At 52.7% G+C, this 25,483-nt stretch overlaps 12 protein-coding genes across 12 annotated transcripts; 9 read left to right on the forward strand and 3 right to left on the reverse strand.

Annotated features, from left to right (window-relative positions):
- Positions 1-1,548: 1,548 nt before the first annotated feature.
- Positions 1,549-2,376, forward strand: Z517_06308 (uncharacterized protein; the record flags this gene model as incomplete). The annotated part of the gene is made up of 1 exon (XM_013428048.1): positions 1,549-2,376. One exon carries the CDS (start codon positions 1,549-1,551, stop codon positions 2,374-2,376), a length of 828 nt encoding a protein of 275 aa, XP_013283502.1.
- Positions 2,377-3,380: 1,004 nt separating this feature from the next.
- Z517_06309 (uncharacterized protein) lies at positions 3,381-4,124 on the forward strand (the record flags this gene model as incomplete). The annotated part of the gene is made up of 1 exon (XM_013428049.1): positions 3,381-4,124. The coding sequence occupies one exon, from the start codon at positions 3,381-3,383 to the stop codon at positions 4,122-4,124; it is 744 nt and encodes a 247-aa protein (XP_013283503.1).
- Positions 4,125-4,947: 823 nt separating this feature from the next.
- On the forward strand, positions 4,948-5,424 carry Z517_06310 (uncharacterized protein; the record flags this gene model as incomplete). The annotated part of the gene is made up of 2 exons (XM_013428050.1): positions 4,948-5,119; positions 5,273-5,424. The coding sequence occupies 2 exons, from the start codon at positions 4,948-4,950 to the stop codon at positions 5,422-5,424; spliced, it is 324 nt and encodes a 107-aa protein (XP_013283504.1).
- Positions 5,425-6,000: 576 nt separating this feature from the next.
- On the reverse strand, positions 6,001-7,993 carry Z517_06311 (uncharacterized protein; the record flags this gene model as incomplete). The annotated part of the gene is made up of 6 exons (XM_013428051.1): positions 6,001-6,117; positions 6,200-6,688; positions 6,842-7,182; positions 7,247-7,403; positions 7,458-7,647; positions 7,770-7,993. 6 exons carry the CDS (start codon positions 7,991-7,993, stop codon positions 6,001-6,003), a joined length of 1,518 nt encoding a protein of 505 aa, XP_013283505.1.
- A 980-nt stretch (positions 7,994-8,973) lies between these two features.
- Positions 8,974-10,013, forward strand: Z517_06312 (uncharacterized protein; the record flags this gene model as incomplete). The annotated part of the gene is made up of 2 exons (XM_013428052.1): positions 8,974-9,024; positions 9,084-10,013. The coding sequence occupies 2 exons, from the start codon at positions 8,974-8,976 to the stop codon at positions 10,011-10,013; spliced, it is 981 nt and encodes a 326-aa protein (XP_013283506.1).
- A 709-nt stretch (positions 10,014-10,722) lies between these two features.
- On the forward strand, positions 10,723-12,563 carry Z517_06313 (uncharacterized protein; the record flags this gene model as incomplete). The annotated part of the gene is made up of 3 exons (XM_013428053.1): positions 10,723-10,851; positions 10,900-11,028; positions 11,082-12,563. 3 exons carry the CDS (start codon positions 10,723-10,725, stop codon positions 12,561-12,563), a joined length of 1,740 nt encoding a protein of 579 aa, XP_013283507.1.
- Positions 12,564-13,349: 786 nt separating this feature from the next.
- Z517_06314 (uncharacterized protein) lies at positions 13,350-14,666 on the forward strand (the record flags this gene model as incomplete). Its single annotated transcript, XM_013428054.1, has 1 exon — positions 13,350-14,666. The coding sequence occupies one exon, from the start codon at positions 13,350-13,352 to the stop codon at positions 14,664-14,666; it is 1,317 nt and encodes a 438-aa protein (XP_013283508.1).
- Positions 14,667-15,068: 402 nt separating this feature from the next.
- Z517_06315 (NADH-ubiquinone oxidoreductase 78 kDa subunit, mitochondrial) lies at positions 15,069-17,423 on the forward strand (the record flags this gene model as incomplete). Its single annotated transcript, XM_013428055.1, has 3 exons — positions 15,069-15,286; positions 15,350-17,254; positions 17,321-17,423. The coding sequence occupies 3 exons, from the start codon at positions 15,069-15,071 to the stop codon at positions 17,421-17,423; spliced, it is 2,226 nt and encodes a 741-aa protein (XP_013283509.1).
- A 485-nt stretch (positions 17,424-17,908) lies between these two features.
- Z517_06316 (uncharacterized protein) lies at positions 17,909-18,238 on the reverse strand (the record flags this gene model as incomplete). Its single annotated transcript, XM_013428056.1, has 1 exon — positions 17,909-18,238. The coding sequence occupies one exon, from the start codon at positions 18,236-18,238 to the stop codon at positions 17,909-17,911; it is 330 nt and encodes a 109-aa protein (XP_013283510.1).
- A 758-nt stretch (positions 18,239-18,996) lies between these two features.
- Positions 18,997-22,200, forward strand: Z517_06317 (uncharacterized protein; the record flags this gene model as incomplete). The annotated part of the gene is made up of 1 exon (XM_013428057.1): positions 18,997-22,200. One exon carries the CDS (start codon positions 18,997-18,999, stop codon positions 22,198-22,200), a length of 3,204 nt encoding a protein of 1,067 aa, XP_013283511.1.
- A 562-nt stretch (positions 22,201-22,762) lies between these two features.
- On the forward strand, positions 22,763-23,866 carry Z517_06318 (uncharacterized protein; the record flags this gene model as incomplete). Its single annotated transcript, XM_013428058.1, has 1 exon — positions 22,763-23,866. The coding sequence occupies one exon, from the start codon at positions 22,763-22,765 to the stop codon at positions 23,864-23,866; it is 1,104 nt and encodes a 367-aa protein (XP_013283512.1).
- A 378-nt stretch (positions 23,867-24,244) lies between these two features.
- Positions 24,245-25,474, reverse strand: Z517_06319 (uncharacterized protein; the record flags this gene model as incomplete). The annotated part of the gene is made up of 4 exons (XM_013428059.1): positions 24,245-24,387; positions 24,453-24,779; positions 24,902-25,325; positions 25,439-25,474. 4 exons carry the CDS (start codon positions 25,472-25,474, stop codon positions 24,245-24,247), a joined length of 930 nt encoding a protein of 309 aa, XP_013283513.1.
- Positions 25,475-25,483: the final 9 nt, after the last annotated feature.

A 25,483-nucleotide genomic window follows, 5' to 3' on the forward strand; every position in this document is an offset into this window, starting at 1 on the left:
GTAGTCAAACAGATATCCCTGTAGGCAGCGACCAACTCAATGGAGCGATCAATGACAGAGAATCAGTATTGTGAGTAGAATAGTTGTTTGTGACTATTGAATAGATCAATGGAGACGTTCAATGGGAAAGAACAATTGGGAAAGAACAATGGGTGACAGTAGAATGGGATGAATAGTAGGTGCGGCAGTGAATGAAGGCGGAGGCGGAGGCGGCGCGGCAGGCAGAAAACATGGCACTGTAGAGTAAGCCGTGGACTGGGCCATTGGGGGATGAATCAGAATATGCGTCATTCTCAGGTGGTACTACGGGAGGCGAAAAGCAGTGAAGGTCAGGCAAACAGATTTGAACAATCAAGTGTTTGGTTCAACACCGAGATCTTGTGATTTGGTGAGCATGGCCCTGCGAGTGGTGGCGGAATGGCGGGATCAGGCGGTGGTTTACTTCTTAGTCAAAAGCAGAAGCGGCTGTCAGGCAGTCATAAGTTTCGGATAAGAGGGGGCAGCGCATAAAAAAGCATCAGGAGCCGCGCCCGAACCCAAGACAAGGTTCCAGGCAGAGAAGGAAGACAATGGTTCGCATTGGAAGTGACAAGAAAGGAAGAACCAGCAGTCAGGTGGGCAGTAGGTGTGGCAGTGGAAAGAGGAGGAAAAAGGAAGAGAGAATAAACGCAGAACCATACGTGTGTGGCGGACAGAGGCAGAAGTTTCTTCCTTGGCACGGCGGCGACGGAGCCAGACGGTGTTAGCGGTGGCAGTGAGTCAGAAGACGACTAAGCCCAGGGCTGTTATTGGCTGGATCTCGATCGAAGCCAGTGGGTTGTAGAGGCCCAATCCGCTAGTCCCAGTGTGTCATATCTGGCTCGTGACCTGGGACTCACGGCGGGCGGCTTATTCCGGAACAACTCTATATCCGATTGTCCGGCCTCTCCGTATAAACAAGTCACATCCCCCTCAGGTTTCCAGCTTGAGGGAGGAGGACAGTTTGATGGGGGTCTGTGTTCATTTCTAACCATTCTGAAGCCAATTATTGATTTTTTTTTGGCATGACGCCACCCACAATGACTTGAACTTACCTAGTGGATATGGTTGAGGCTAGGTAAATTCCGACCGCCTATTTACCATCGTACCCAATATATGGAACCAATATACACTTCAGGCCCTCCACCAGATCGTCTGCCATCCGAAGGACGTTCAGCCCACGTGGTTTCTTGGCAACTTTGCGTCTTTGCTCGTCATTCTTCGTTACCCTCGCTTACATACCCGCTGGAGATTCGTACCGGACGGTGTATTATTCCTCCTCTCTCACGTCCTGTACCATGACACATACGGTATTCCTTGACCGAAGCGGTAATTTGTTCCAATCGAGAGACCCCATATTTCACCCCTCCTCCGCATATTCGCTGGATTGTACATTTCTATATAAATCGATATAAGCCGGAGCCATAGCTAGGAAAGTCGACGTAAGTTTCGCTGAATTTATTGATTGTACTAATTTCAGGACCGTATTCCCTCCCCCTGGTCAGTTCTGCTACCAAACATTCAATTACCATGGCTTCTCCTCCCATTCATTACCTGTTGCCAATTTTTCCTGGATTTCAACTCCTCGATCTCGCTGGTCCACTGGATATCTTGAATTTACTTTCCACTCAACTTGATTCCGAAAAGCACCCCCTATCGTTAACTTTTATCGCTGAGACGCTCGACCCGGTACCGGTTAAGCCTATTCCCCCCAAATCAGCCAACTGGACATTCGACCTTCCAAACGCTTTTCCGAGGACAAACGGCAGAGTCAACCTCACGTTCAACGAGTATCTACAACCAGACACCACTTACGCAGATTTTCTGGAAGCCCTCAGCTCTGGCAAACAAGGTTCCCACGTCGACGTTCTTTTCATTCCTGGAGGGGTTGGTACACGACTGAGCCGCGTCCATCCAGATGGCAGCAAGTTATCTAACATCCAGAGCCTGCTCGATTTTGTGCCAAAGGTGGTTCCTCACATAACCACCGCCATATTGACAGTCTGTACCGGATCTGATGCACTTGCACAGACTGGACTGCTCAATGCACGGCGTGCAACTACCAACATGTCTCGGTGGGCAGAGGTAACAGCCCGAAATCCAAACGTTTCGTGGGTGAACTTTGCTCGATGGGTCCGGAGCCTGCCGTCTGAAGTGCAAGGCAAGAACAACGCCCCAATCGAGATCTGGACTTCGGCCGGGATAAGTGCAGGGATGGATCTAGCATTAGCATTTGTCGCGCAATACTATGGTGGTCAAGACGTGGCGAGAGGCCTGGCCAAGGCTTTGGAGTATGACTGGCGCGAAACTGCAGAAGGCGAGAAAGATCCGTTGTATGAGAAGTACTACGCTGTTTGAACCTTCGATTAACAGTCGACGAGTGACAGCAGAGGGAGGATCGCTAGTCGTGGGATTCTCAGCATTGCAGCCACTCGGGAAAAGCAAAGTCGTCATTTTTAACAGCCAGAGGGAGCCACAGCGCTCTGGCGCAGCTGTTTACTTCCCACTTCATTCATACAGACGAAACATAAATATCATGGGGTCGAAACGGCTGCATACACCATCAGAGATCCTGTTATCTTTTCATGACAAAATTACTGACACTATACCCCACCAGATGGTCCCTTGGAAGGGATGATCGCCGTGGTGAACTATGGCCATCGATCTTTACTGGTTGGACCAACAGGCACCACACCTTGAAACGCGAATCTGTCAGTTCCAGAGGAATCTCTCTTGACTATTGTCCGAAGCCTGCCACACTGCTGGTTGTCTGCTCCACTTGAGCACGACATCCCGAGAATCACCCTCGAGGAATTCACTCAGCCCATTCAAAGCTGGGATCAAGTTGGGTTGTGGGTTCTTCTCACCGCTCTTCTTGTCTGTTGATCTCGCTCAAAATGGGGTCGCTCTAACTATCAGCGTCCTCTGGAACAATGACAAGACAACCTGAACGAGCATAGCAAGCGTCTCTGACTTTGACAGCCTCACGGGAACCAGAAGGACGAGAACACTGATTTGCCATGTCATTACGGATTTTGTCACGCCTTGACCTAGCTTGATGGCTTTTCAATCACTTGCTCAATCACCAGCAACATATTGACCTCTTCACATCTGTACTTCTACCTCTTTGCGCATTCCGCGGTTCTTTGGATGCGTTCTCAGATGCAAAGGTGATACAACCTCCCTATTACTTGTCTTTGTCGACTGTGCGGCGTTCCTGCTTCGGATTTGGTGGAGTCTTCAACCCTCTGCCTTGATATTGTACAGAGTTCATTCGAGATTACCCGAATCGAGTTGCTCAATACCGACGTTATGCGATTGCTATCGATGGTGGCCTTCCCTTTGTTCACAATTCAGCGATAATGTGTTTCGCTTGCGGACGTCGCCGGTGTGATTTGGAAGATTGGGTCTTGGTGGACCGGGAGCCTCCACATACAATCAGCATTTATCTCGAAGAAAGTGGACGGTTGCAGGGCGCCTGCGTCAATGGGGTGGAACAGGAATATCCTCGGGAGAGACGCGGGGAGTATGGAGACCAGAGCCAGCGGTCACCTCTTACGAGTCCTGGTGCCCTGAACAGGAAACGAAGACGCCATGCGCAATTCAGGGCCGGGTGCGCATCCATAACAAAAAAGCCCGTCGACCTCACTCAACGATGGAATCATCAGAACATGCGCCATATTCGCAATACGAAACGAGATGCCCTGGAAATCCCCAGGGATAACGGAAAGAAGACAATCCGGGAAGAGGACGGCTGGGAGACCAAAGTGCCCCTTTTCCCTCGAGACGATCCATTGTACTTTATAGCTTACAGCAACAACGGCACCACCTTCAAATGCAACACCTTCGACGATGAGGGCAGCAACAAGAACGACAGTGTTACCGACCCGGCCCATTTCGCCAGGACGAACTATGAAATTGACGACGAAGACGAGAGCATGTGGCAGCGGAGTGTGGCTGGACCTCCCCCGTTTACCACTACTACTATATCTAGTGATCTTTCCTTGGATGAGGATCTCAGCATCAGACCGGGGGTGGGTGCCCGGTGGGACTGGCCATTAGGAATCCGCCAATACTTTATAGGAGACCGCCTCTTGGAGTCCTGAAGAGTGCCCTATCATTTCCCAGAAGTACGCCCTATAAGACGATGAGAACGAGGAAACCCCCACGGTGCCCTCTCAATCCAAGATAGACACTTTATGACTTTGGCCGGCCGCCACTCCACTGGGATCACACGATTGCCTCAGATCGTGGTGGCTATGTTGAACAGCGTTCTGTGAAGGGAGAGTGTCGTGGCTTTGGGTTGAGATGGGAGGCTTCCGGTTATCATTTGGTCACTAGATGGATGTGCTTGAAGGAGCCTTGAGGCTCGAGACTTGAGGCTTGAAGAATTCGGAGGTGCCCGTCTCGCCGTCTCGCGTTGTCGCAGTTCTGGTGCCGTCACAATCGTCACCCCTCTTTACAAATTATGACGTCGTAAGAAATCGACAGAATGCAGACAAGCTTGTGGCGGGCATCGCGTGTTGACTTTCCCCAATTGGCTCAGCCCCTGCAGGTAGCACAGGCGGCAGGTGATGCTGGTTGGGTGGTGCTGGGGGCGCCAAACCAAGGAAGTGACCGTGACCCCGCAGTGACACAATAACGAAGCTGCATCGAGAGAAGCCTCCTGTATTGGTAGTTACAGAGCAGCTGAGAAAGGTTGCACGTAATACCTCCCTCGAGCTAGATCTGAGATAAATACAGTTGCCTAGTCCTCCGATTTTTCCTCCCAAACCTCACCTGTATTCGCTCTACATTTCACCATCGACCGTGACCTCGAACCCGCACATCTCATTATCGTCTGTTATCTGTTCACCTGTTCATTCCACCTTTCTCGGGAATCCCTATCGAACCCCGCGTAGAAGTTACATCTCAGTCGCACCCTACAAAATGATCCAAAACATCCTCTTACAGCTCTTCCTGGCTGCCCTAGCCTTCGCAGCGCCCATTACGGACGGCGGTGACGGGACCCTACACGCAATGAACAAGGACATGATCGGTTACGGCACCGGTGGTGGCATTGTCGGTCTGATCGTTCTGGTTCTGGACGTCTTGGTGTTTAGTACGTCTGCTCTCCCCTGTTCCGTCTTCCCTCCTTATTTCCCCGGTTTCATTGCTTGTTGCGTCTGTCCCCCACGACCTCTCGGATTACATGACGGCACAAGCACGAACACACAAGTACAATAGCTAACCATGGCGCGTGGCGAATAAACAGTCGAGGTCCTCAAATCCAACCGCCCACCGAGCCACAAACTCCTCTGGTGTCTGATCGTCTTCCTCTTCCCCATCCTCGGCATGCTCATCTACTTCCTCTTCTCGAACCGCGAGGCCCACAAGACCGGCGGAGCCTACGAGCCCTTGCCATAGAAATAGAGAGAGCGGCCAAACCCCCAAGTCTAATTCTGAGTAATGAATGGTGGGCTTTTCATCGGCCTTTGACGACACACGCACTCAATGAACGGGATACTGGGGGACTTGCTGCTGCGCTATAAGGCGAGGGTCGAAAGGGTCTCTGGTTAGTCAGTCCGAGGCTCCAAAGCTTCCCTATCTGGATGGAGGAACGGGTACAGTCGAGACTCAGCGTACTTCCCCCCTTCGTGGCCGCCCAGGGGCGGAGCACAAGGTTGGATGGTGTGTCGTCAAATAGTATAGACACAGGGGGACTAATGCTAGAATTCAGAATGCAGCGTTATGAGACGTGGAATACGACAACTATGATATTCATGCGAGAACGGAGGCAGACATCAAGTAGTTCCATTCCAACAACCAGCGTTTACATCACCTATAAACTTCCAATGTGTCCAGATCCTTCAATCAGTCAACAAAACTTTCGGACATGTGCTCGCGCCTTGTGTGCCTAGTCCAGTGCCTGGCCCTTGAAATGGATAACGTGGGCAGGCATACGAGATTCAAATGAAAAATAGCACATCCCATCAGTCGCCCTCAGAGTGCTCGAGCTGTGACGTGGACATACATGTGTCGTTGAACATGAATCTGGTGGCACTTGGTCTCCATAGTGTTGACCGGGTTGACGATGCCGAAATCAAACCGGCGGAAGAGCTGTCACACGAAGAATGCATCAGCGTCAACTGTCCCAAGCGAATAAATCGAGAGCAACCCCCAGCTCTAACCACATACGTACCTCGACAAACACCTTGTTCAATTCCATCAACGCTATGCCCTTGCCTAGACACGTGAATCTGCCGGCCGCAAACGACAGCTCCCACACTCGCTCGTAGGCTTTGGCTGTGTCCGGATCCGCCTCGAGCCAGCGCTCAGGTCGGAAGATAGCGGCGTCGGGCCCAAACAGGTCCTTCCTGCGCATCATGGTGTGCTGGCTCAACCCGACCTGCGTGTCGGACGGAATGCGGACGCCGCTTACAACAATCTCCTCGTCGCGCGGTGACAGCTTAGTCTGCATCCCGTTCAACGGCTGCCACAACCGCAGCCCTTCCTTGATGCACGCCTGGAGGTACGGCAGGGCCTGGTTGGCCTCGACGTTCTTGACCACGGGGAACGAGATCTGGCCTGCGCTGACGGCCTCATCAATCTCGGCGCGCAGTTTGGCGTACACCGCCGGGTTGGTCAGTATATACAGGAATGTCATACGGATCGTGGTGGCGGTAGAATCCTATTCACCTCGGCACACACCCGAAGGACATCGATTGTTGTTAGAAACCAAAACTCTAAGAAAAAGTCTGGTGCTTTAGACTGGAGGGGAAAGGGGGCGCGAAAGCTCGAAGAATCCGGAAGGGAAATATTAGACAGAATGACAACGCCTTACCGAGCCTGCAAGGATCTGGAGGAGGGACTCTGACTCTGCCTCTAACTGGGTCAGGCCATGCCTGATGAACGAATTCAGCATGTCTCTTTCATTCTTGGACTCCGAGTTCGGGTTGAACCGTTCAGCAACGATCTTTTGTGCGATGCCGATAATAGCTCCAAGACCTGCTTTGTCTTCCGGCTTGGGCCCGGCGAGGGCTTGCATTAGGGAACTGGACAGGACAGAGTGGATGAGTGGTATGTTCGTGCCCAACTCCATGACAGGGAAGAAAGCCGTGCTGGACTTGTTGTAGTCGTACAGATCTCGGTTCTCGATCAAGAAGCCGAAGGGATGGCCAAATGCTGTTTCCACGTCTAATCAGTCTTTCTGCCTGGACTTCCTACCAGAACAGCGGAAGTTTTTTACCGATATGCGTGAGGCTGTCGAGGGTGAAGTACTGCGCAAACATGGCAAAGTCGATCGAAGTCCGTTTCTCAACTCCTTCTCGCTGGATCAGGTTGACCAGATCGAGGACTCGGTCGTCAATCTTCTCTTCGAGATTAGGGACTTCTTTCCCCGTGTACTGGGTGAAGAACGGTTAGCTCATGATTCTGTAGTGGCATGCCCAAAGAGGTACTCCTGGCATCATCTTCGCCCTCAACTCTGCGTGGCGTCTCTCGTCTTGTTCGGACAGAAGATTGTTGATCCGCGGGTCAATCTTCATGCCTTTGTACCAATGGCCTCTTCTGAACGGCGAGCGAGGAGCTGTTATAACCCGAACGAACTCAGGGTCGCTAAAAGTGGTTAGAATAGCAATTATTATGAGGCTGGGAGTGGCGGAAACGGCTCGCATACTCGGTCATGATCATGTTAGGCCCTATCCTGACAGGAGATCCTGTTTCTGAGGTTCAGCAGCTGGAAGGAGAGAACGAGGTATCGCCCTTTTCACATCGTACCGTACTTGTGCAACACCTCCTCCATAGTGAGATAAAGGTCCCCTTTCGTGGTGACATTGAAGATCCATAGCTGCGAGAAGCAAGCAAGCCAAGGCCCAGGGATATGTCGAAGCTTGCGATAGGAGACGACGGTACTGAACACAAACCAGACAATAGCAAATGCCCCAAGTAAGATCAAACCCCATCGGGTCTGTGGAGCTGCAAGAATGGACAACATGATGGACGGAAGAGAAGATTGAGTGACGCAGGCGACTTTTCTTCAGCAACAGCCAAAATCACGACTTGCCCATTGAGCAGCTTGTCATTGTCATCCTGTTGGAACGCCTTTCTGTGCAACTCACCTGAGGAGTGAGAGACCGTCCATGGCAAAAGGACAGACACGGTGGGGGATGGAGGAGAATAGCCGGAGGATCGAACGGCGTCAGTGGCTCCTCGATTGCTATCAGCTGTTGCTTCGATGGTGTTCGCCTACCCAAGCCATGGTCATGGAACGGAGGCACAATTCCCTGTGCAGGTCGATCCACGAAAGAAAAGCCCACCTAACGTCTGATCGAGCACACAATACTGCGTAGACAAGGGAGCATCTGCAACCACGCATTAGCTTGATGCATCTCAAACAAGCCGTTGACACATGTCAAATGAGGGTTGTCTAGGGCTTAGTTATCCACGTTGTTTAGGGGCTTCGAACCCCGACGGCGTCCTGCGCAACCCCCGAAACTATGTCTCCCTAGCGGCCTCCTTTTTTGCCTCTTTGAGGGCTGCGATTCCTGTGCAAGCGCCAGTCCGTCGTTCTGTTTGGCCCTGGAGGCGAACAGGTGGATAGCCACGATAGCCAAGGACACGCGGGGCGTCCGCGGCAAAAAGGGTCCGGATGCGGGCTGTGTGTAGCTAGAGAATTTAAAAAGAAGCTGGGACCGGCATGTCCAATTGGTGATCCGACTTGGTGTTGGCACAGCTTGCATATTTTTTGACAGCTGATGTGTTGTTGGGAGGCAGAGAAATCGAGCCATGGAGCGGGATGATTCCCTTGGGTCTTTCTCTAGCTTTCGATTTGTCTCGTGCCTGCCTGTCCCTCTCCGCTTCTATTGAGTCGTCACCTGTACTCGCCAGGCGGGTTCAAAATGTAAACCCGTCCTCCATCTCGTCGGAAAACCCCTGCTGGCTTGTTGGTATGAAGAAGTCTCCCTGCCCCGCAAAATGTCAGTCTCTGGTAGCGACAGTGCCTTGGAGGCAATCAGTGACCCCATGGTAGGCCATGACCTTGGAGAACCTCCACGGCAAAGTCCGTTTGCGATTGACTGATCCAGGACGACGACACTCACCCAGGTCTGGATGAGACAGACTCTGGATACTGGGATCATGAATCCAGCACGCAGTCGGTGACAGAAAGCGTCTACGAGTATGAGAGACTACATAATCGCACCTATCATTCCTTCCACAGAGGCAAATACTTGATGCCCAATGACGAGAGCGAGCAGGACAGAATTGACATCACTTACCATGCCGTCCGCCTGTCTTTGAAGAACAAGCTATTCTTTGCTCCTATCCCCCATCCACAGGGGATCCTCGACATCGGAACTGGGACAGGTTCGTGGGCACTGGAGGCAGCTGAAGCATATCCCGGGGCGAACGTCGTCGGCACAGATCTGAGTCCTATCCAGCCGAACTACGTAACACCAAACTTGACCTTCGAGATTGCCGATGCCGATGAAGAGTGGGAATTCCCCCAGAGATTTGACCTGGTTCACACAAGGATCATGAGTGACTTTACATTGAGGAGCTGGCCTCATTTCTTCGAGCAAGCATTTCAGTGCCTCCAACCCGGCGGCTGGGTGGAATGCCAGGAGTTTGACTACAATCGTCGAAGTGACGACAACACCATCCCGCTAAACAGTCGACTCAGCTTCTGGGAACGCGAATGGACGAGGGGGATGGAAATGGCGGGTTTGGGCGGATTCTGCAGACCTAATCTCGTCATGGAGCAGATGCGCACTGCAGGCTTCGTCAATGTCATCTGCCGCAAGTACAAAATACCCATAGGCCCTTGGCCCAAGGATCCTCAACTCCGCCAGGCTGGCATGTTCGGCCTCGTCAACATACTCGACGGTATTCAAGGACTTAGCCTGAAGGTATTTACAGAGCTGCTCGGGTACTCGCTTGAAGAGCTCGAAAATTTACTGGATGAATGCCGAAGAGACGCGAGAGACCGCACGGTCCACAGCTACTGGCCGTTGTGAGTGCCTGGACCCTTTCTTCTCTGAACGTTTCGCCTTCCACTAACAATATCCTAGATTTGTGATACTTGGGCAGAAACCAGGAGACGAAGAAACTCCAGCACATTCCTGATTAGAGCGTGTGATGGGCAAAAGTGTCGGTGCCTGCGATACCACCAAAGGATTCGTAATTTTACCTTATACATGCTGGGTTGTGGCTTGTAGGACCTGGTTGACACTGGAATTGAGCGCCTGGAAGCAAGGGTGGCACTAGTCTGGTTTTAAAGGCAGCGTCCGGAGACCGCCTTTGTATTGTATACTTTGGCTTGGTGTGACTGCATTGAAGCATGTGAGCGACATGCTCCAGCGGTGGCAGCGGTGACAGGATGGCCAGTGGCAAAAAGTCTTTTGACTCCTTCTGGCGCCTCGCTGTTCAATTCTCGAGTTGCTGTCCTCTGTCGCTGTCCGTTTGCTAAAAGGGTTCAATGCAAATCTACGTCATCAGTGGAGAACCCATTGAAGGAACTTCTCCGTGTGCTTGACCCAAAATGATGGACGGTGGCAGGCAAACCCCCGTCCTGCGTCGTTTGCCTCCTGGCAGACGATGGAGATTTGACCGCCTCCCATTACTGCTTCCAACCTGGAGTCCTCGTGTCCGGAGCGAAGTCGATTTGCCTGCGTTGATGTGAGTGGGCGCCTCGACGGACGCTGACGACCTCCTCGCTTCTCCGCCATGACATCTGCACTGCGGCTTGTTCTGGCTGCGCTCTGGGCATTGTTATGTACCTACCCGGGCGTGGAAGGTCAAGGTCAAGTATCAATTAAAACGAACGGGACAGGCCCGTTGTCTCAATACAAATCTGTAAGTCTGCCCGGAGACCTGCGCCTCTGCTGCTGACGTTGAAGGCAGAGACCTGACATTTACGCGCCTTTCCTGAATATATCTCTGTTCGACGAAGACGCGGTGACTCCTGGATATATTTTCCTCGGTCCATACCAGACATTTCAAGAGGCTATCTACATCTACGACAATAGAGGGGTCAGTGCTGCAGTTGGACGAATCAAAGAGGGAGAAATACTGATCAGTGGCAGAACTTGGTGTATTCGGGATATGGCTCAACTGGTGGTGGCCCTAGCCACAATTTCCACCTCTGCAAAATCAATGGGACAGACAATCTTTGCTATATAACCGGAGGCCAGAATGTCGGATATGCTCGAGGCTACGCTGTGGTCTTAGACGACACTTTCACGACCAAAACGTCGATCCATTCGCAAGCGGGTGTGGCCAATTTTGACGAGCATGAATTCAATGTCCTCCCCGACGGGTCGTCGCTATTCACGCTTTACAATCCGGAGCACTATGATCTGTCGGCCTACAATATCACATCAGGGCAGGGTTGGATTATGAACAACTTCTTTCAACATATAGAGATTGGGACCAGTCGATTGCTCTTCGAATGGTCTGCACTGGATCATGTACTGCCCAATGAAACGTTCGTGCTGCCAGACACGACAGAGGTTTCGGGGGATGGCTTTGGACCGACAAGCCCCTGGGACTATTTCCATATCAACAGCGTCGATCAGAATGCAGACGGAGACTATCTGGTCTCTGCACGCCACACCTGTGCCCTGTACAAGGTATCAGGACAAGATGGGCACATCATTTGGCGCCTGGGTGGAATCGCATCCGACTTCACCTTCCCAGCAGGGCTTAATTTCAGCTTCCAGCATGATGCAAGGTTCCGTGAGGAAAACGAAACCACCACCATCATCTCGTTGTTCGACAATGCGTCGAACGGGTACAACCAGACTGCCCGCTACTCTTCTGGTTTAGTCTTGAAGCTCGATCATACCACAAACTCGGTCACACTTCTCAAGAGATTTATTGCGCCATACCAATTTATCTCCCAATCGCAAGGCAACCTGCAGGTCCTTGGAAGGAATCAAGAATGGTCGACTTCCAATGTGTTCATGGGATGGGGCAAAAACGCGTTCATATCTGAGTACGCACCCGATGGGCGAATGGTCCAGCAAGGACATTTCGCCACAGAGGGATCGATGCACTACCGCGCCTTCAAATACAATTTCACCTCCAGTCCGACCGATGCACCTGCTTTGTACACATATGCACACAATACTAGTGCGCCGACATCGTACTGGATGAGCTGGAACGGTGCCACGAAGGTTGCTCAGTGGCGCGTTTACTCGAGTACATCGCGCAACGGGCCGTGGACGGTGGTGGGCACCGTCCCTCGAAATGGGTTCGAAACTATGTTCACTGGACCCAACTACTATCCTTGGAGTTTAGTCGAAAGCCTTGATGGTAGTGGCAACCTGTTGAGGAACAGCACGAGACCGATCAAGACATTTGTACCCAGCGCGGAGCTGGCTGCAAACTGCAATGGTTTAGGATGCCCGACGGCTAGCACTGATAGCACTGGATCACAATCCTCGAGCCAGCCGAGCGCCGCGGCGACCAGTTCGAACGCTGGTGCCTTGATACAAAAACGAAGCGGTGTGGACGGCAAGCTGGGATTCGCTGCCATGTTTGGCTTTGGAGCCATGATGATATAGAACATCATCCGTGCGTGCAAAATAGATCACGAAACTCCCACATCGAAGTATCTATGTGAATCTAGCCAGGTTTCGTGATCTAAGAGGCGCGGTGATGCCCATTTCTGTATGACGCTTCCTCGCGCAATAAACCCTTTTGAGCACCTCGAACGAATCCCAGGATGAGGTATCTCGTACTATTTCCCCCCTTTGGATGAACTCGTATCGAATTGGGGCTAATTTTTGCGGTTCGCCGAGATGTGGCACTCTTGCGAGCCGCCTTCGGCCGTTAAAGCTATGCGCGGGCCCGAAAAAGAAAACTTTGGCCACAACTCACACCACTGGAGTTCCGGGCGGGATGTCCCTGGGGAAGGATTGGCCGGTGGATAGGACTGCCCGCTGAATTAATGCATGGGCCCGAACTTTGAAATTCCAAACGTCCAGGAACACTTCGTCATGAGGCCGTCGGGTCCAATGGCCTGTACTCGTAGGTTGAAGGGCGTCACATTTTCTTGAGCCGTGAAACAAATATTACTAGGTGAGTCAGCCTCAAATATAAGATGTAGTTGAGTCCAGGCAGCAACTGTTCGCTGGTTTGATCTTTCTCGTACACTACGAAAGAATTACAAGTGCAACTCATCGAAAGTCAAGGGCGTCATAAGAGCCTCATCACGACTATTTGTTACCAGCAGGAAGCGTGCTTTAGCACGTCCAGACATCAGTCCATCAGGATTCTCTCGAACCCGACATTACACTCATATCGAATACCAACTTATTTCAAGCCACCTGACAAGGCCCTTCACTCCGATGCCGTTCAGTCTCGCCATCATCGGCGCGGGCCCCGCGGGCCTCACGCTTGCCCGCCTCCTACAAGTTGCATCTGTCGACATCTCCATCACTATCTTCGAAAGAGATGCCAGTCCCACATCGCGATCCTTTCAGGGCGGCTCACTCGACTTACACACGGACACTGGTCTCGCTGCTCTGAAAAAGGCAGGGCTGTGGGAAGAAGCGCTCAAATACCTCCGTTACGAGGGGGAGGAACTGTTCATCGCCGACAAGAACGATACGATCATCATCCACATGAAGAGTCAGCCCAATTCCAAGAGCAGAGAGTCGCAACTGGACTATGAGAGACCCGAGATAGACCGGGAGGTTCTGAAAGAGATGCTGCTAGAGAGTGTTGAGAGCGACTGGGTGAAATGGGGAAAGACGCTACAATCGATTGAGCCTAACAGCGGTATCCTGACATTTCGCGACGGTTCGACGGCCGGCCCCTTTGACTTGGTCGTCGGCGCTGATGGAGCGTGGTCGAAAGTTCGACACGTCTTGTCTGACGTGAGGCCACACTATGCGGGCATCTGTGGCTTTGAAAGCCGCATCGCGAGACCGAAAGAGGAGCACCCAAAGCTGTCAAAGATGGTTGGCAAGGGCAGTTACTTTTCATACTCGGACGGAAAGTGTTTGACTGCGCAAAGAATGGGCGATGACTCGATCAAGATCGGGGCCTGGGTGAAGAAGGAAAATGACGAGAACTGGGCTACATACCTGTTGGCCACTTATGGTGACAACGAGGAGAAATTAAAGGACAGAATCCTCGAAAATTACGAGGACTGGACGCGCCAACAGAAAGAGCTGATCCGTGTTAGCACTCGATTCCGTGCTTCGCCACTCTACGAGTTACCCGTTGGGCATATCTGGGACCACAAGAAGGGGTACACCCTCATTGGAGACGCTGCCAGTCTGATGACGCCGTTCGCAGGGGAGGGGGTGAACAAGGCGATGAAAGATTCACTCGAGCTGGCCGAGGTCCTTGAGCAAGCTCTGAAGGAGCAAGGCAACGTGGACGAAGCGGTACGCAAGTACGAAGAGAACATGTTCCCTCGGGCAAAGAGGTACCAGAAAAAGACCATGACAAATAAACAAGGCATGTTCAGCAGAGAAGGACCCGTGACGTTTCTGGTCGGCATGATTGACGGCGCAGCGGAGGAAATGGGCAAGGATCTCAACAAGGGATGGATAGCCTGGGTTCCCTTGAAGACGATGATGTACGCCTATGTGGTGTCGATACAGACTTTGGGAGCCTGGAGGAGGAGGGTGAGAGACTGGTTTTCGAGGGGTTGAACTAGCGGGTGTCGTGGGTTAAGGTAGTCTGTTTTTTGATGTCTCAGATACCCAGATCGGTTCCTCTTAGGATGTATATAGGTTCAGGAAGACCACAGACTGTATGAAAGTTAAATGGCGCTTGTGAGTATCTTGTTAGTATCTTGCATGGCACCCACATGAGTGGGTGATGAGGTATGTATCCGTGGGTTATGTCAGAATTGCATATATCTCGAGTTTTGATCCACCGTAATCGAGGACCAGTAATCACTCGTGATCTGATTGGTGGACACCCTGCTGTCGTCAATGAAAGCTGCAACCCGCGAAACTTCAAAGAGCTTCTTGTCGACGCCACCACCTCCATCTCAACAACGCTGCCTTTCGAGTTTTAGAGCTGGGACCTGCTCGACGGGTTGTGGCAGAATGCGGTCTCAGCTTCTTCGCGCCGCCGGGCGCACAAGACCTTTGCTGACCTCAACAACGAAGCAAGCGGCGACCAGGACGTTCACCTCCTCGGCCAGACGGAATGCCGAAGTCGAACTCACCATCGATGGCAAGAAGGTGTCGATAGAGGCTGGATCAGCTTTGATCCAAGCTTGTGAAAAGGCGGGCGTGACGATACCTCGATACTGTTACCATGAGTACGTCCTTGGAACCCTAGCGCGGCACACAATGCCCGTTCAGTGCTAACCGGTGATCGATAGAAAACTCCTCATTGCCGGAAACTGTCGTATGTGTCTAGTCGAAGTCGAACGAGTCCCCAAACCCGTCGCATCGTGTGCATGGCCCGTCCAACCCGGCATGGTTGTCAAGACCAATTCGCCAATGACCCACAAAGCAAGAGAAGGCATTATGGAGTTCCTGCTGGCCAACCATCCGTTGGACTGTCCTATCTGCGACCAAGGTGGCCAGTGCGATTTACAAGATCAATCCATGAGATACGGTGCCGATCGTGGCCGTTTCCACGAAGTTACGGGCAAGCGTGCTGTCGAGGACAAGAACCTTGGGCCTTTGATTAAGACTTCGATGAACAGATGCATTCATTGCACGAGGTGTATTCGGTTTGCCAACGAGATTGCCGGTGCTCCGGAGCTGGGTTCTACAGGCAGAGGCAATTCATTGGAAATCGGCACATATCTTGAAAGGAACCTCGACACTGAACTCTCAGGAAACGTGGCTGACTTGTGCCCTGTTGGTGCTCTCCTGCCTAAACCAGGGGCTTTCAGCTATCGGCCTTGGGAACTTACCAAATTTGAATCAATCGACGTTCTGAATGCTTTGGGCTCAAACATCCGAGTGGACGCCAGAGGATTGGAAGTCAAGAGAATACTACCCAGACTGAACGACGATGTCAACGAAGAGTGGATCGATGATAAGACCCGTTTTGCTCTTGATGGCTTGAAGACGCAAAGATTAACGACACCGCTGATCCGAAGGGATGATAAGTTCCTGCCAGCCACATGGGAACAAGCTCTAACAGAAATCGGCAACGCGTACGCCCGGCTCAAGCCTGGCGAGAACGAATTCAAAGCTATCGCTGGCCACTTGGTCGAGACTGAATCCCTGGTTGCCATGAAAGATCTCGCCAATAAATTGAACTCAGAGAATCTCGCTCTTGACCAGCCTGGAGGTAGCTCACCGATTGCCCACGGTATCGACATCCGAGGAAATTACCTTTTCAATTCCAAGATCTTTGGTATTGAAGAAGCCGACAGCATGCTCATTATTGGAAGCAATCCCCGTTGGGAGGCAGCTGTCCTTAACGCCCGCATTCGCAAACAGTGGATGCGTTCGCCGCTTGAGATTGGGTATATTGGTGAACCCTTTGAGAGCACGTTCGAATTCGAGCATTTGGGCACCGACGCTGCAGCAGTCAAGAAAGTCCTTTCCGGTGAATTTGGAAAGAAATTGGCGGAAGCCAAGAGACCTATGATCATTGTAGGCAGCGCCGTCGCCGAGCACCCGGATGCAGCAGCGATTTTCGAGTCAGTGGGTTCCTTCGTGGACAAGCACCAGGCCAACTTCAACACTCCGGAGTGGCAAGGATACAATGTCCTTCAGCGGGCGGCTTCCAGAGCAGGAGCTTACGAGGTTGGCTTCACCGTTCCATCTCAGAAAGTTGCCGAGACAAAACCCAAGATGGTCTGGTTATTGGGTGCAGATGAGATATCCGAGGCTGATATCCCCAAGGACGCATTTGTTGTTTACCAGGGTCACCACGGTGAGACTGGTGCACAGCTCGCGGATGTCATTCTTCCTGGTTCTGCATACACCGAGAAATCCGGAACCTATGTGAACACTGAGGGCCGGGTGCAGATCACTCGCTCTGCGGTCGCAATACCCGGAGCGGCACGGACGGACTGGAAGATTATTCGAGCAGCATCCGAGTTCTTGGGTGCCCCGTTACCATATGACGATTTGGAAGTGTTGAGAGATCGTCTCGAAGAGATTTCGCCGGCGCTACGGAGATACGACACCCTTGAGCCACAGACTTTGACTGGGTTGAGCAAAGTACAGCTTGTAGATGCGAACAAGGGCTCTAAAGCTACAGGACAGAAGTTGGAGCTTCCCATCAAAGACTTCTACCAGACGGATGTGATTTCAAGAAGGTATGTCATACACCAGCGCGCCCAGCCGAATCCCATATAAACATTAAGATACTAACGATGCTCTAGCTCACCGACAATGGCTCGCTGCAGTGCAGCAAAGGAGACGGGTAACCCTGAGACCAACTTCATGGCCCCAGGTGAGCCAAACGCACAAGTTTCGTACGGTTAAATATAAATTTGGTGCATTGCCCTCTTTTTTGGGCGGACGACGTCCACGGCACTACATGGACAGTCTCAGAAGAGATTTGGCGAACAACGAGCGGAGGCCAGAAGAAAGACATCAACGGGATGGCACCACAGTGGAGAGGAAGACGGTTGGTGGGTGCTTCTAAGGGACCACAGATTCTGGATGGTAAAACGGCTTTAAACAGAGCCTCGAGCCCCTTCCACGAGCAGGAATATGAAGCCAGAGGTCTATTCTACTGCAACCTGATTTCTCTATGATATGGCTTCTGTTCAAGGAGCGTATAGGCATTCAAAACGGCGTTGTTGTAACTGACCAAGAATCATTCAATATGTACATATCAAGAGATAAAATCAATATTGAGCATCCTCAAGAACCAGCCTTTGATCATGGAGGTGGAGTGACCGTGCAGCAAAGCCATCCACTAATATTAATGTGATTGATAGATTTGGGAAGGCTGAGCTGGACCTTCATGATCCTTCTACGACGACGTCCTTGCTCGTGTCCAACTCCTCAAACCTTCTCAAATCCATTTCCCCTTCCAGGAGCGGCTTGACGTACGGGTCAAAGGTCTTCCAGTACGGGTTTTCCAGGTGATACTTCTGGCTGCTTTCCTGCCTGTATCTCTCGACGATGGTGAAATCGCGTTCGTCATGGACAGACTGCATGACGAACCACGACAGGGTCTCTTTGTCTTTGGAGTACACCCGGGAAGCCTCGATGAGCTTGTTCTTGAGCTTTTGGATGATGGCCGGGTCGGAGGATTTGGCGCGGAGGTGGACGGTTATGGTGTAGACCATGTTTGCTGGCGGATGGCGAAAGCTCGAGGTACTAGAGGCAAACCACGGTGCTGTATGAAGTGAAGCAGGACCAAAGGATAGCCAAGGGTTCTTCCCGCGGCAGATATAAGTAGTATCCCTAGTACCTAAACATCGTCAATATTTTCCTCTTCAGCTCAACAAACCCCGCCTGACGGATTGCCTGATTGGGTGTTCATGAAGTCAGAGCAGGTCTGATGGGATAGGCTGGCGACTGACAAGGTTCTGTGCGGGTATAGCCCTGAAGACTATGTAGCCGACATCTTCAGATAGCCGTAAGGCACTGTAGATATCTAGCGAAGCCTTGGGAACCCCGGAAAACCCGGTAGCCCTTGGGATTATGGCATTGAGATCGAAGTGACGGAAAGGAAGATGGACGTATCGACGACGCACGTGGGTAGCGAGGATTGGCGGATCTCAGCCAGTCAAGCTTTTGAGCTTGACTATGACGCCCATGCAGTGCAACTTTCTCGCGTCTTTTCTCTCGCTTTCTCCGCCCTCGCGATCCTCCCATGGCTCCCTCCCCACACCATTTATCCTCGTTCTCGGGCCCTTTGTCGAGTCTCTCGAACATTGCGATAGATGACTACGGCTAAGAGGCAGGATGCGCTGATGCAGAGGCCTGCAATCGCGCCATGAAGTTCGCAAAGTAAGTCCTACGCCTGTATTGACAACAACGCCCTTCTATCAAACCGGAAATCTAACCGTGGTAGGGAATTGGAGGAAGAAGCGGTTCCGGAATGGAAAGCCAAGTACCTGAATTACAAGGCAAGTCGCTCTGGGTGCGAGTGGAGTCGCTTTACACTGACTGTGACTGCTCGCAGGTGGGAAAGAAGAAGATCAAGGCCATCTCGAAGGCCCTCAGGAACCTCCAGAGAACACCCGGCACTGAACCCCGTTCTGCAAACCTTGACGCCTTCTCAGGCCCGCGCACACCCTTCACCCACTATGACTTCAACCTCCACCGGCCGCCTACCGCGAGGTCGACCCAGTCCCTGCCCGAGATAGAAGAGATCGGCCCAGATGAAGACGAAGATGAAGAGTTGGGGGACAGACCCCCGATGCCCCAGCGGCAAAGTCATACCATGTTCGCAGCGTCTCCCCCTATATACATCCCCAGGGCGCCGGTCGACAGTGCAGAGACGCCGCCAGAAAATACGCCGCTTCATCCCAGTCAACCCGCGCGGCGAGTAATGAGTTATGGTTCCATTGTTGGCACGCCTCCAGATGAGACACCGGGTATGATGGCCGCCCTCGAACTTCCAGATCCCGCCTTGACCCCTGCACGGTCGCGGCCACCCACAGAACTGGAATCCAAGTCCCAGGAAACGTCCCTCCGACTCCCTCCACCAGCCCAAGTTCCACCTGCACCCGATCCGTACCATGTCGGACCGACACATCACCCGCCTCTCGCCAGACACAGCATCGCGGGAAGCTTAGCGAAGGCCATGTTCAAGCGGCGGCAGGAGGTCAAAAGTCAGTCCGTCTCCGGACCGCTGCAGAGGACGAACTCGCTTTCAGCATCGCAAAGGTTCCGCAAGATGTTCGCTCCCCGTGATCTGACCGAGGCCACCGTCAACGACATGCAGCTCTCGGCGTATCAAGAGCTCGACGAGAAACAGGCCGATTTCTTTGCATACCTGGACAAGGAACTCACCAAGATTGAGGATTTCTACAAGGCGAAAGAAGACGAGGCCACTGAGCGTCTGCAGGTGCTCAGGGCGCAACTCCACGAAATGAGGGATCGACGAATAGCGGAAATCATGAGGGCGAAACACTTGAATGGTGGCACGCAACCGTCACATCTAGACGATATACGAAAGCAACCTCCGGACGTGCTCAAGGAGAATACCAGGCCCAACGGAAGTGGTAGTCACTTCATTCCCAAACCAATCGGAGATGTCATGGGTCGTCGGTCTACAATCGGCAAGACCAGTCAAGCCATGGCACAGATGAGTTCCCCTCCAGGACCTCAAGCTCAAAAGAGGATCAACGAAGCAAAGAAAGATTACGTGCGCCGCGAACACGGCAGCGAAATCAAGTATTCGGTCGCAAAGAAGAGGCTGAAGCTTGCGCTGCAGGAATTCTATCGCGGGCTGGAGTTGCTCAAATCCTATGCCTTGCTGAACAAAACGGGCTTCCGTAAGATCAATAAGAAGTATGACAAGGCGGTCCAAGCCAGACCTCCGTTGCGATACATGACAGAAAAAGTCAACAATGCCTATTTCGTCACGAGCGACGTGGTTGACAATCACCTTATGGCCATCGAAGATCTATACGCCCGGTACTTTGAGCGCGGCAACCACAAGGTCGCTGTTAAGAAACTGCGATCGAAGATAGGCTCCGGGGATCAGTCGGCGGTGACATTTCGTAACGGTCTATACGTTGCAGCGGGCAGTTGTTTTGGGGTGGCTGGCCTTGTCGACGCTGCCTTTCGACTGGACGATCCGAGGATGTCCGTGCAGACCAGTTACCTCCTGCAGCTATATGCCGGATACTTTCTCGTCGTGATCTTGTTCTTAATGTTTGTTCTGGACTGCAGAATGTGGAATCGAAACCACATCAACTACGTCTTTATTTTCGAGTACGACACCAGACATGTGCTGGACTGGCGTCAACTGGCGGAACTACCTTGCTTTTTCCTCTTCCTCAACGGTCTATTCATCTACCTCAACTTTCGGCACAGCTCTTACGATTGGTTCTACGTCTATTGGCCGCTGATTCTCATCGTCCTGACCATGCTCATCATATTCCTCCCTTTTCCGATCCTGTATCATAATGCGAGGAAATGGTGGGCTGTCACAAACATGAGGCTCGCCTGTGCGCCGTTCTATCCGGTCGAGTTCCGAGACTTCTACCTGGGCGACATGTACTGTTCGGAAACGTACGCTATGGGTCAGATCGAAGTCTTCTTCTGCCTCTATGTCAACGATTGGAACAACCCTCCACAGTGCAACTCCAACCACTCACGCTTACTGGGGTTCTTTGCCGCCTTGCCCGCGGTCTGGCGAGCGTTACAATGTCTGCGCCGTTACTATGATTCACGAAATTGGTTCCCTCATCTCGCCAACTGTCTCAAATACTGCGGCAATATTGCTTATTATGCTACACTGTCGATTTATCGGATTGACATGAATCACACAACTTGGTCCATATTTGTCACATTTGCGCTTGTGAATGGAGTATATTGCTCCTTCTGGGATGTGTTCATGGATTGGAGCTTGGGCGACTTTTTTGTGCAAAAGTATCCCTTCCTCCGAGAGCGGCTCGCCTACAAACAAGTGTGGATATATTATGCTGCGATCGTGGCGGATGTATTGCTTCGACAACAGTGGGTGTTTTATGCCATATTTACATCCGACGTGCAGCATTCCGCACTCATGTCCTTCTTTGTCAGTCTGGCCGAGGTCATCCGACGGGGGATATGGTCCCTGTTCCGGGTCGAAAACGAGCATTGTAACAATGTTGGGAAATTCCGTGCTTCCCGGGATATTCCTCTACCCTACGACATACCAGACTCACGCATGGTATCTCCAACTCAGAGGCGCCAGACACCTACCACTCCACGTCCTACCGAGCCTGAAGAACATATTGCCACTGGCGTGGATCTAGAAAGCGTGCCTTCGCTAGATGCATCGCTTCGTCAACGTCGCTCTCCGGGCATGCCTCGAACACCCGCCATGCGGGCTCTGCAACGGATGGGAACTATTATTGGGACCGCCCACGCGCAAGACTTTGAGAGGCGCAGGAAACCAGATGATGAGAACAATGAAGCCGACGATGAGCGAGATGGAGGTCGCAGCAGCGATGAAGAAGACGACGAGGCCGAAGCAAGCGGAGGAGAAGAGGAAATGGCGGAATTGGAGAGACAGAGGGCGCAGCAGGCTACAGAACTTGCGGAGGCGAATCGGTTGGCGGAAAATGGGCTGAGACGTACTCGATAGAGTCGATGGCCTGCTCGGTACAACCAAAGGTCAATGCGATCAGAAACCATACGAGGTAGTGAACAGAACATGTATGATGCATCAAAGGTAATGCTCGAGAGACATCGATTACCAAAACGAAGAAGACCTTGGGGTAAGTGCAGATACTGTGCGTCGTATAGTTTCTCTCTCACACTGCATCCTCTTCGTGAACATGCTCTCATTTCCATCTGGGCTATAGCTGGCAACTGTATTTTGGTTCTTCGATCCTTTGCTTGCCATATCCCTTTATGAATGAGGCTGGCGTCAATCACGCAAGCATCGCGAGGCTGATTCGCTTACATAAAACGAATCTCCCCTATTGCGCTCAGCCCGTCGATTGCGTGCTTCAATCACTCCACTCTTTGTGCGATTCTCCGTCTGTCTTCATTCCCGTCTTCACCTTCCACAAGTATGAGGTGACCAACGCACTTGGTCAGAGGTAGGATAATCGGTGGGAGAAGAGATCCCTCTTCTTACTATTCGTGATCGATAAGTGGCTTGAGACTCTCCCACGCGGTGCCGAAGTACATACATCCCAGCAATGTCCATCCCGACCATCGACCTGCACAAAGCTGAGAATCCGACCACTCGACCTGAACTCCTCCAAGACCTCCGCCATGCGTTGTTCGAGGTGGGCTTCCTGTACCTCTCCGGCCACGGCATTCGGGAGTCGATCGTCCAGGACCTCGTGGACGCCCTGCCTCGTCTCTTCGCCCTGCCGGACGCCGTCAAGGACTCGGTCGCCCTCGTCAACTCGCCGCATTTCCTGGGCTACAGCAAGTTTGGGTCCGAGGTCACGGCGCGGGTGAAGGATCAGAGGGAGCAGTTTGAGTTTGCCAACGAGTTGCCCGACAGGTATAGTGTCGTGTCGCCGCAGCCTCTGTATATTCGACTTCAAGGCCCGAATCAGTGGCCCGATGAGTCGGCAAACGATACGGTGCCTCGGTTCCGCGAGATTGTCGAGTTGTACATTGCGGCCATGCACGATCTCGCCCTGAGGTTCCTCGAGCTAGTCACAGAGGCGCTCGACTTGCCGCCGCACAGTCTCGAGCCGTTTACGGGGCCGCAAGACCGGCTCAAGCTCGTGCACTACCGTCCTACCTCGTCCCCGTCGGCAGACGCCACGACAGAGTCTCTTTCTGCCACACAAGGCGTCGGCCCCCACAAGGACAGTTCCGGGTGGATGACGTTCCTGCTGCAGGCGTCGGACCCGTCGATCCCGGGCCTCCAGGTCCTGTCCAAGGACGGGGAGTGGCTGGACGCGCCGCCCGTGCCCGGCACGCTCGTCGTCAACATGGGCCAGGCCTTTGAGGTGGTGACCAACGGCATCTGCAAGGCCACGACGCACCGCGTCCTCCTCCCGCCCGGCGACTACGACCGCTACAGCGTCCCCTTTTTCCAGGGCGTGCGCCCGGACCTGTCCAAGTCGGACCTCAAGGCCCTGTGGGACCACTTTGCCACGGCCGAGACCTTTGCAGCTGGCGGCAAAGAGTCCGCGGAGGGTCAGCAGATCGACAGCCCCTTTCTCAGAGGCCGCTATGATTCCTGGGGTGAGGCGCAGCTCAGGACAAAGATTCGCAGTCACAGGGACGTGGGCGCGAGGTGGTACGCCGACGTCTTTGACAAGTATGTCAATGACGATTGAATGTCCAGAACCGACGAGAGTGATCAGGATGGAAATAGATTTGCTCCTGGACCTGGACCTGGATCCGGGCTCTTGACGACTATTTTGTCGCGACGGATTCTGCATCGCACATCGTACATTGCACATGACACGAGGAGCCGGGTGAGCCACTTACTTGTCGCTGTTTGACTTGTGACTTCCTTCCAGTGGTGTCCGTCTGAAACGTCTCGAAAGCCTTTACGGGGAACAAAAAGTCTGTCTATTGCAACAAAGTGAAAAGAGAAAAACAAAAACAAGGACCGAGTGAGCCAAAAGTCTTGTATACCGGTTCATCCTTTCGTTCTACTTCCATTTATCCCCTCCGCATCGCCTTCTTCTTCTTCTTCTTCTTCTATCCTTCTATGTAACAAGCGTCTTCAACTCCTCCTTCAAATCCTCGAGGGTTTTCTGATACCCGGACCCCGGTTCGATCAAATGGCCAAAGTCGGCGTTGTAGCGGTTGGTTTCCTCGAAGATGCCGTACGTTCCTAGCATGTTGTATGCTTTTCCAGCGGCATAAGTTTTTTTTGTGTATCTACCGATTTGTGTAGAAAGGGGTAATACTCACCAGGAGTCAACAAGCGCACCTCGACCCCTTTGTCCGTGTCCTCGTCCCACAGTCTCTTCGCCGTGGCGAAGAACTCGTCCAAGTCGACCCGCTCGATCTGCCATCCGGGCTTGATCTCCTCGAGGATTGGAATCAGCTCATTCATGCTGACGGTGTGGTCGGCCACGTAGACGGGCCGGTTGGCGTGTTTCTCGGGGTCTCTGAGGACGTCGCACACGGCTTGGGCGGCGGTGGAAACGCGACACATGCTGTTGCGCTGGTTACCGCTGCCGTAGACCACGAGGGTATTTGTGCGCGGGTTGATCCAGTAGTAGCCTAGGGGGATTGCTGTAGAGCCATGCAAGAGAGAGGCGAAAGAATGTGGTTAGCCTTTGAGTCCTCTCCTCGATCTATGTATCCAAGCATTGTCTGTCCCGTGGGAAATGGGAAAAAGAATTGGTGGTGCTCACCCCAATCATACCACCCCCCAGTGATGATGGCGCTCCAGTTCACCTTTGAACCCTTCAACTTCCCCTCCAAGACCCTCTGCGCCTCCACCTTGGGCACGTACAGCGCCAACTCGGTGATGTTCTCGTTGAACGTGTCGCACGCAAAGTCCGGCGTGATGATGTGTCTGACGGTGCCCGCGGCGAGACACGCGTCGACGATGGTGCCCTGCATGTGCAGGGCGTTGGGGGGGATGGCTTCGACGACGGCGTCCTGGCCCGTGAAGAGCGCCGTCAGCGCTTCCGGCGAGGTGTAGTCGACGACGGCGGAGGTGATGTTTTTGGTCGAGTCCGGGAACTTTTGGCCTGGGGTGCGCGATGCCGCTGTCACGGTGTAGCCGGCCTCGGCGAGTGCCGTGGTGATGGGTCTGCCGACGTTGCCTGTCGCCTGTACTGATACATCTCATCGATTAAACGAGGGTCTCTCATTTCTAGAGGGGTTGGGGTTTCTTCGTTTGCTGGATGAAAGAGTGGGAGGAGGGAGAAAGGGGGAAGTCATACCCCGAGGACAACGACCTTCTTGATAGGATCAGACATGGTTGAACT

This window comes from Fonsecaea pedrosoi, assembly GCF_000835455.1.
Source record: "Fonsecaea pedrosoi CBS 271.37 unplaced genomic scaffold supercont1.4, whole genome shotgun sequence".
Classification (NCBI taxonomy): domain Eukaryota; kingdom Fungi; phylum Ascomycota; class Eurotiomycetes; order Chaetothyriales; family Herpotrichiellaceae; genus Fonsecaea; species Fonsecaea pedrosoi.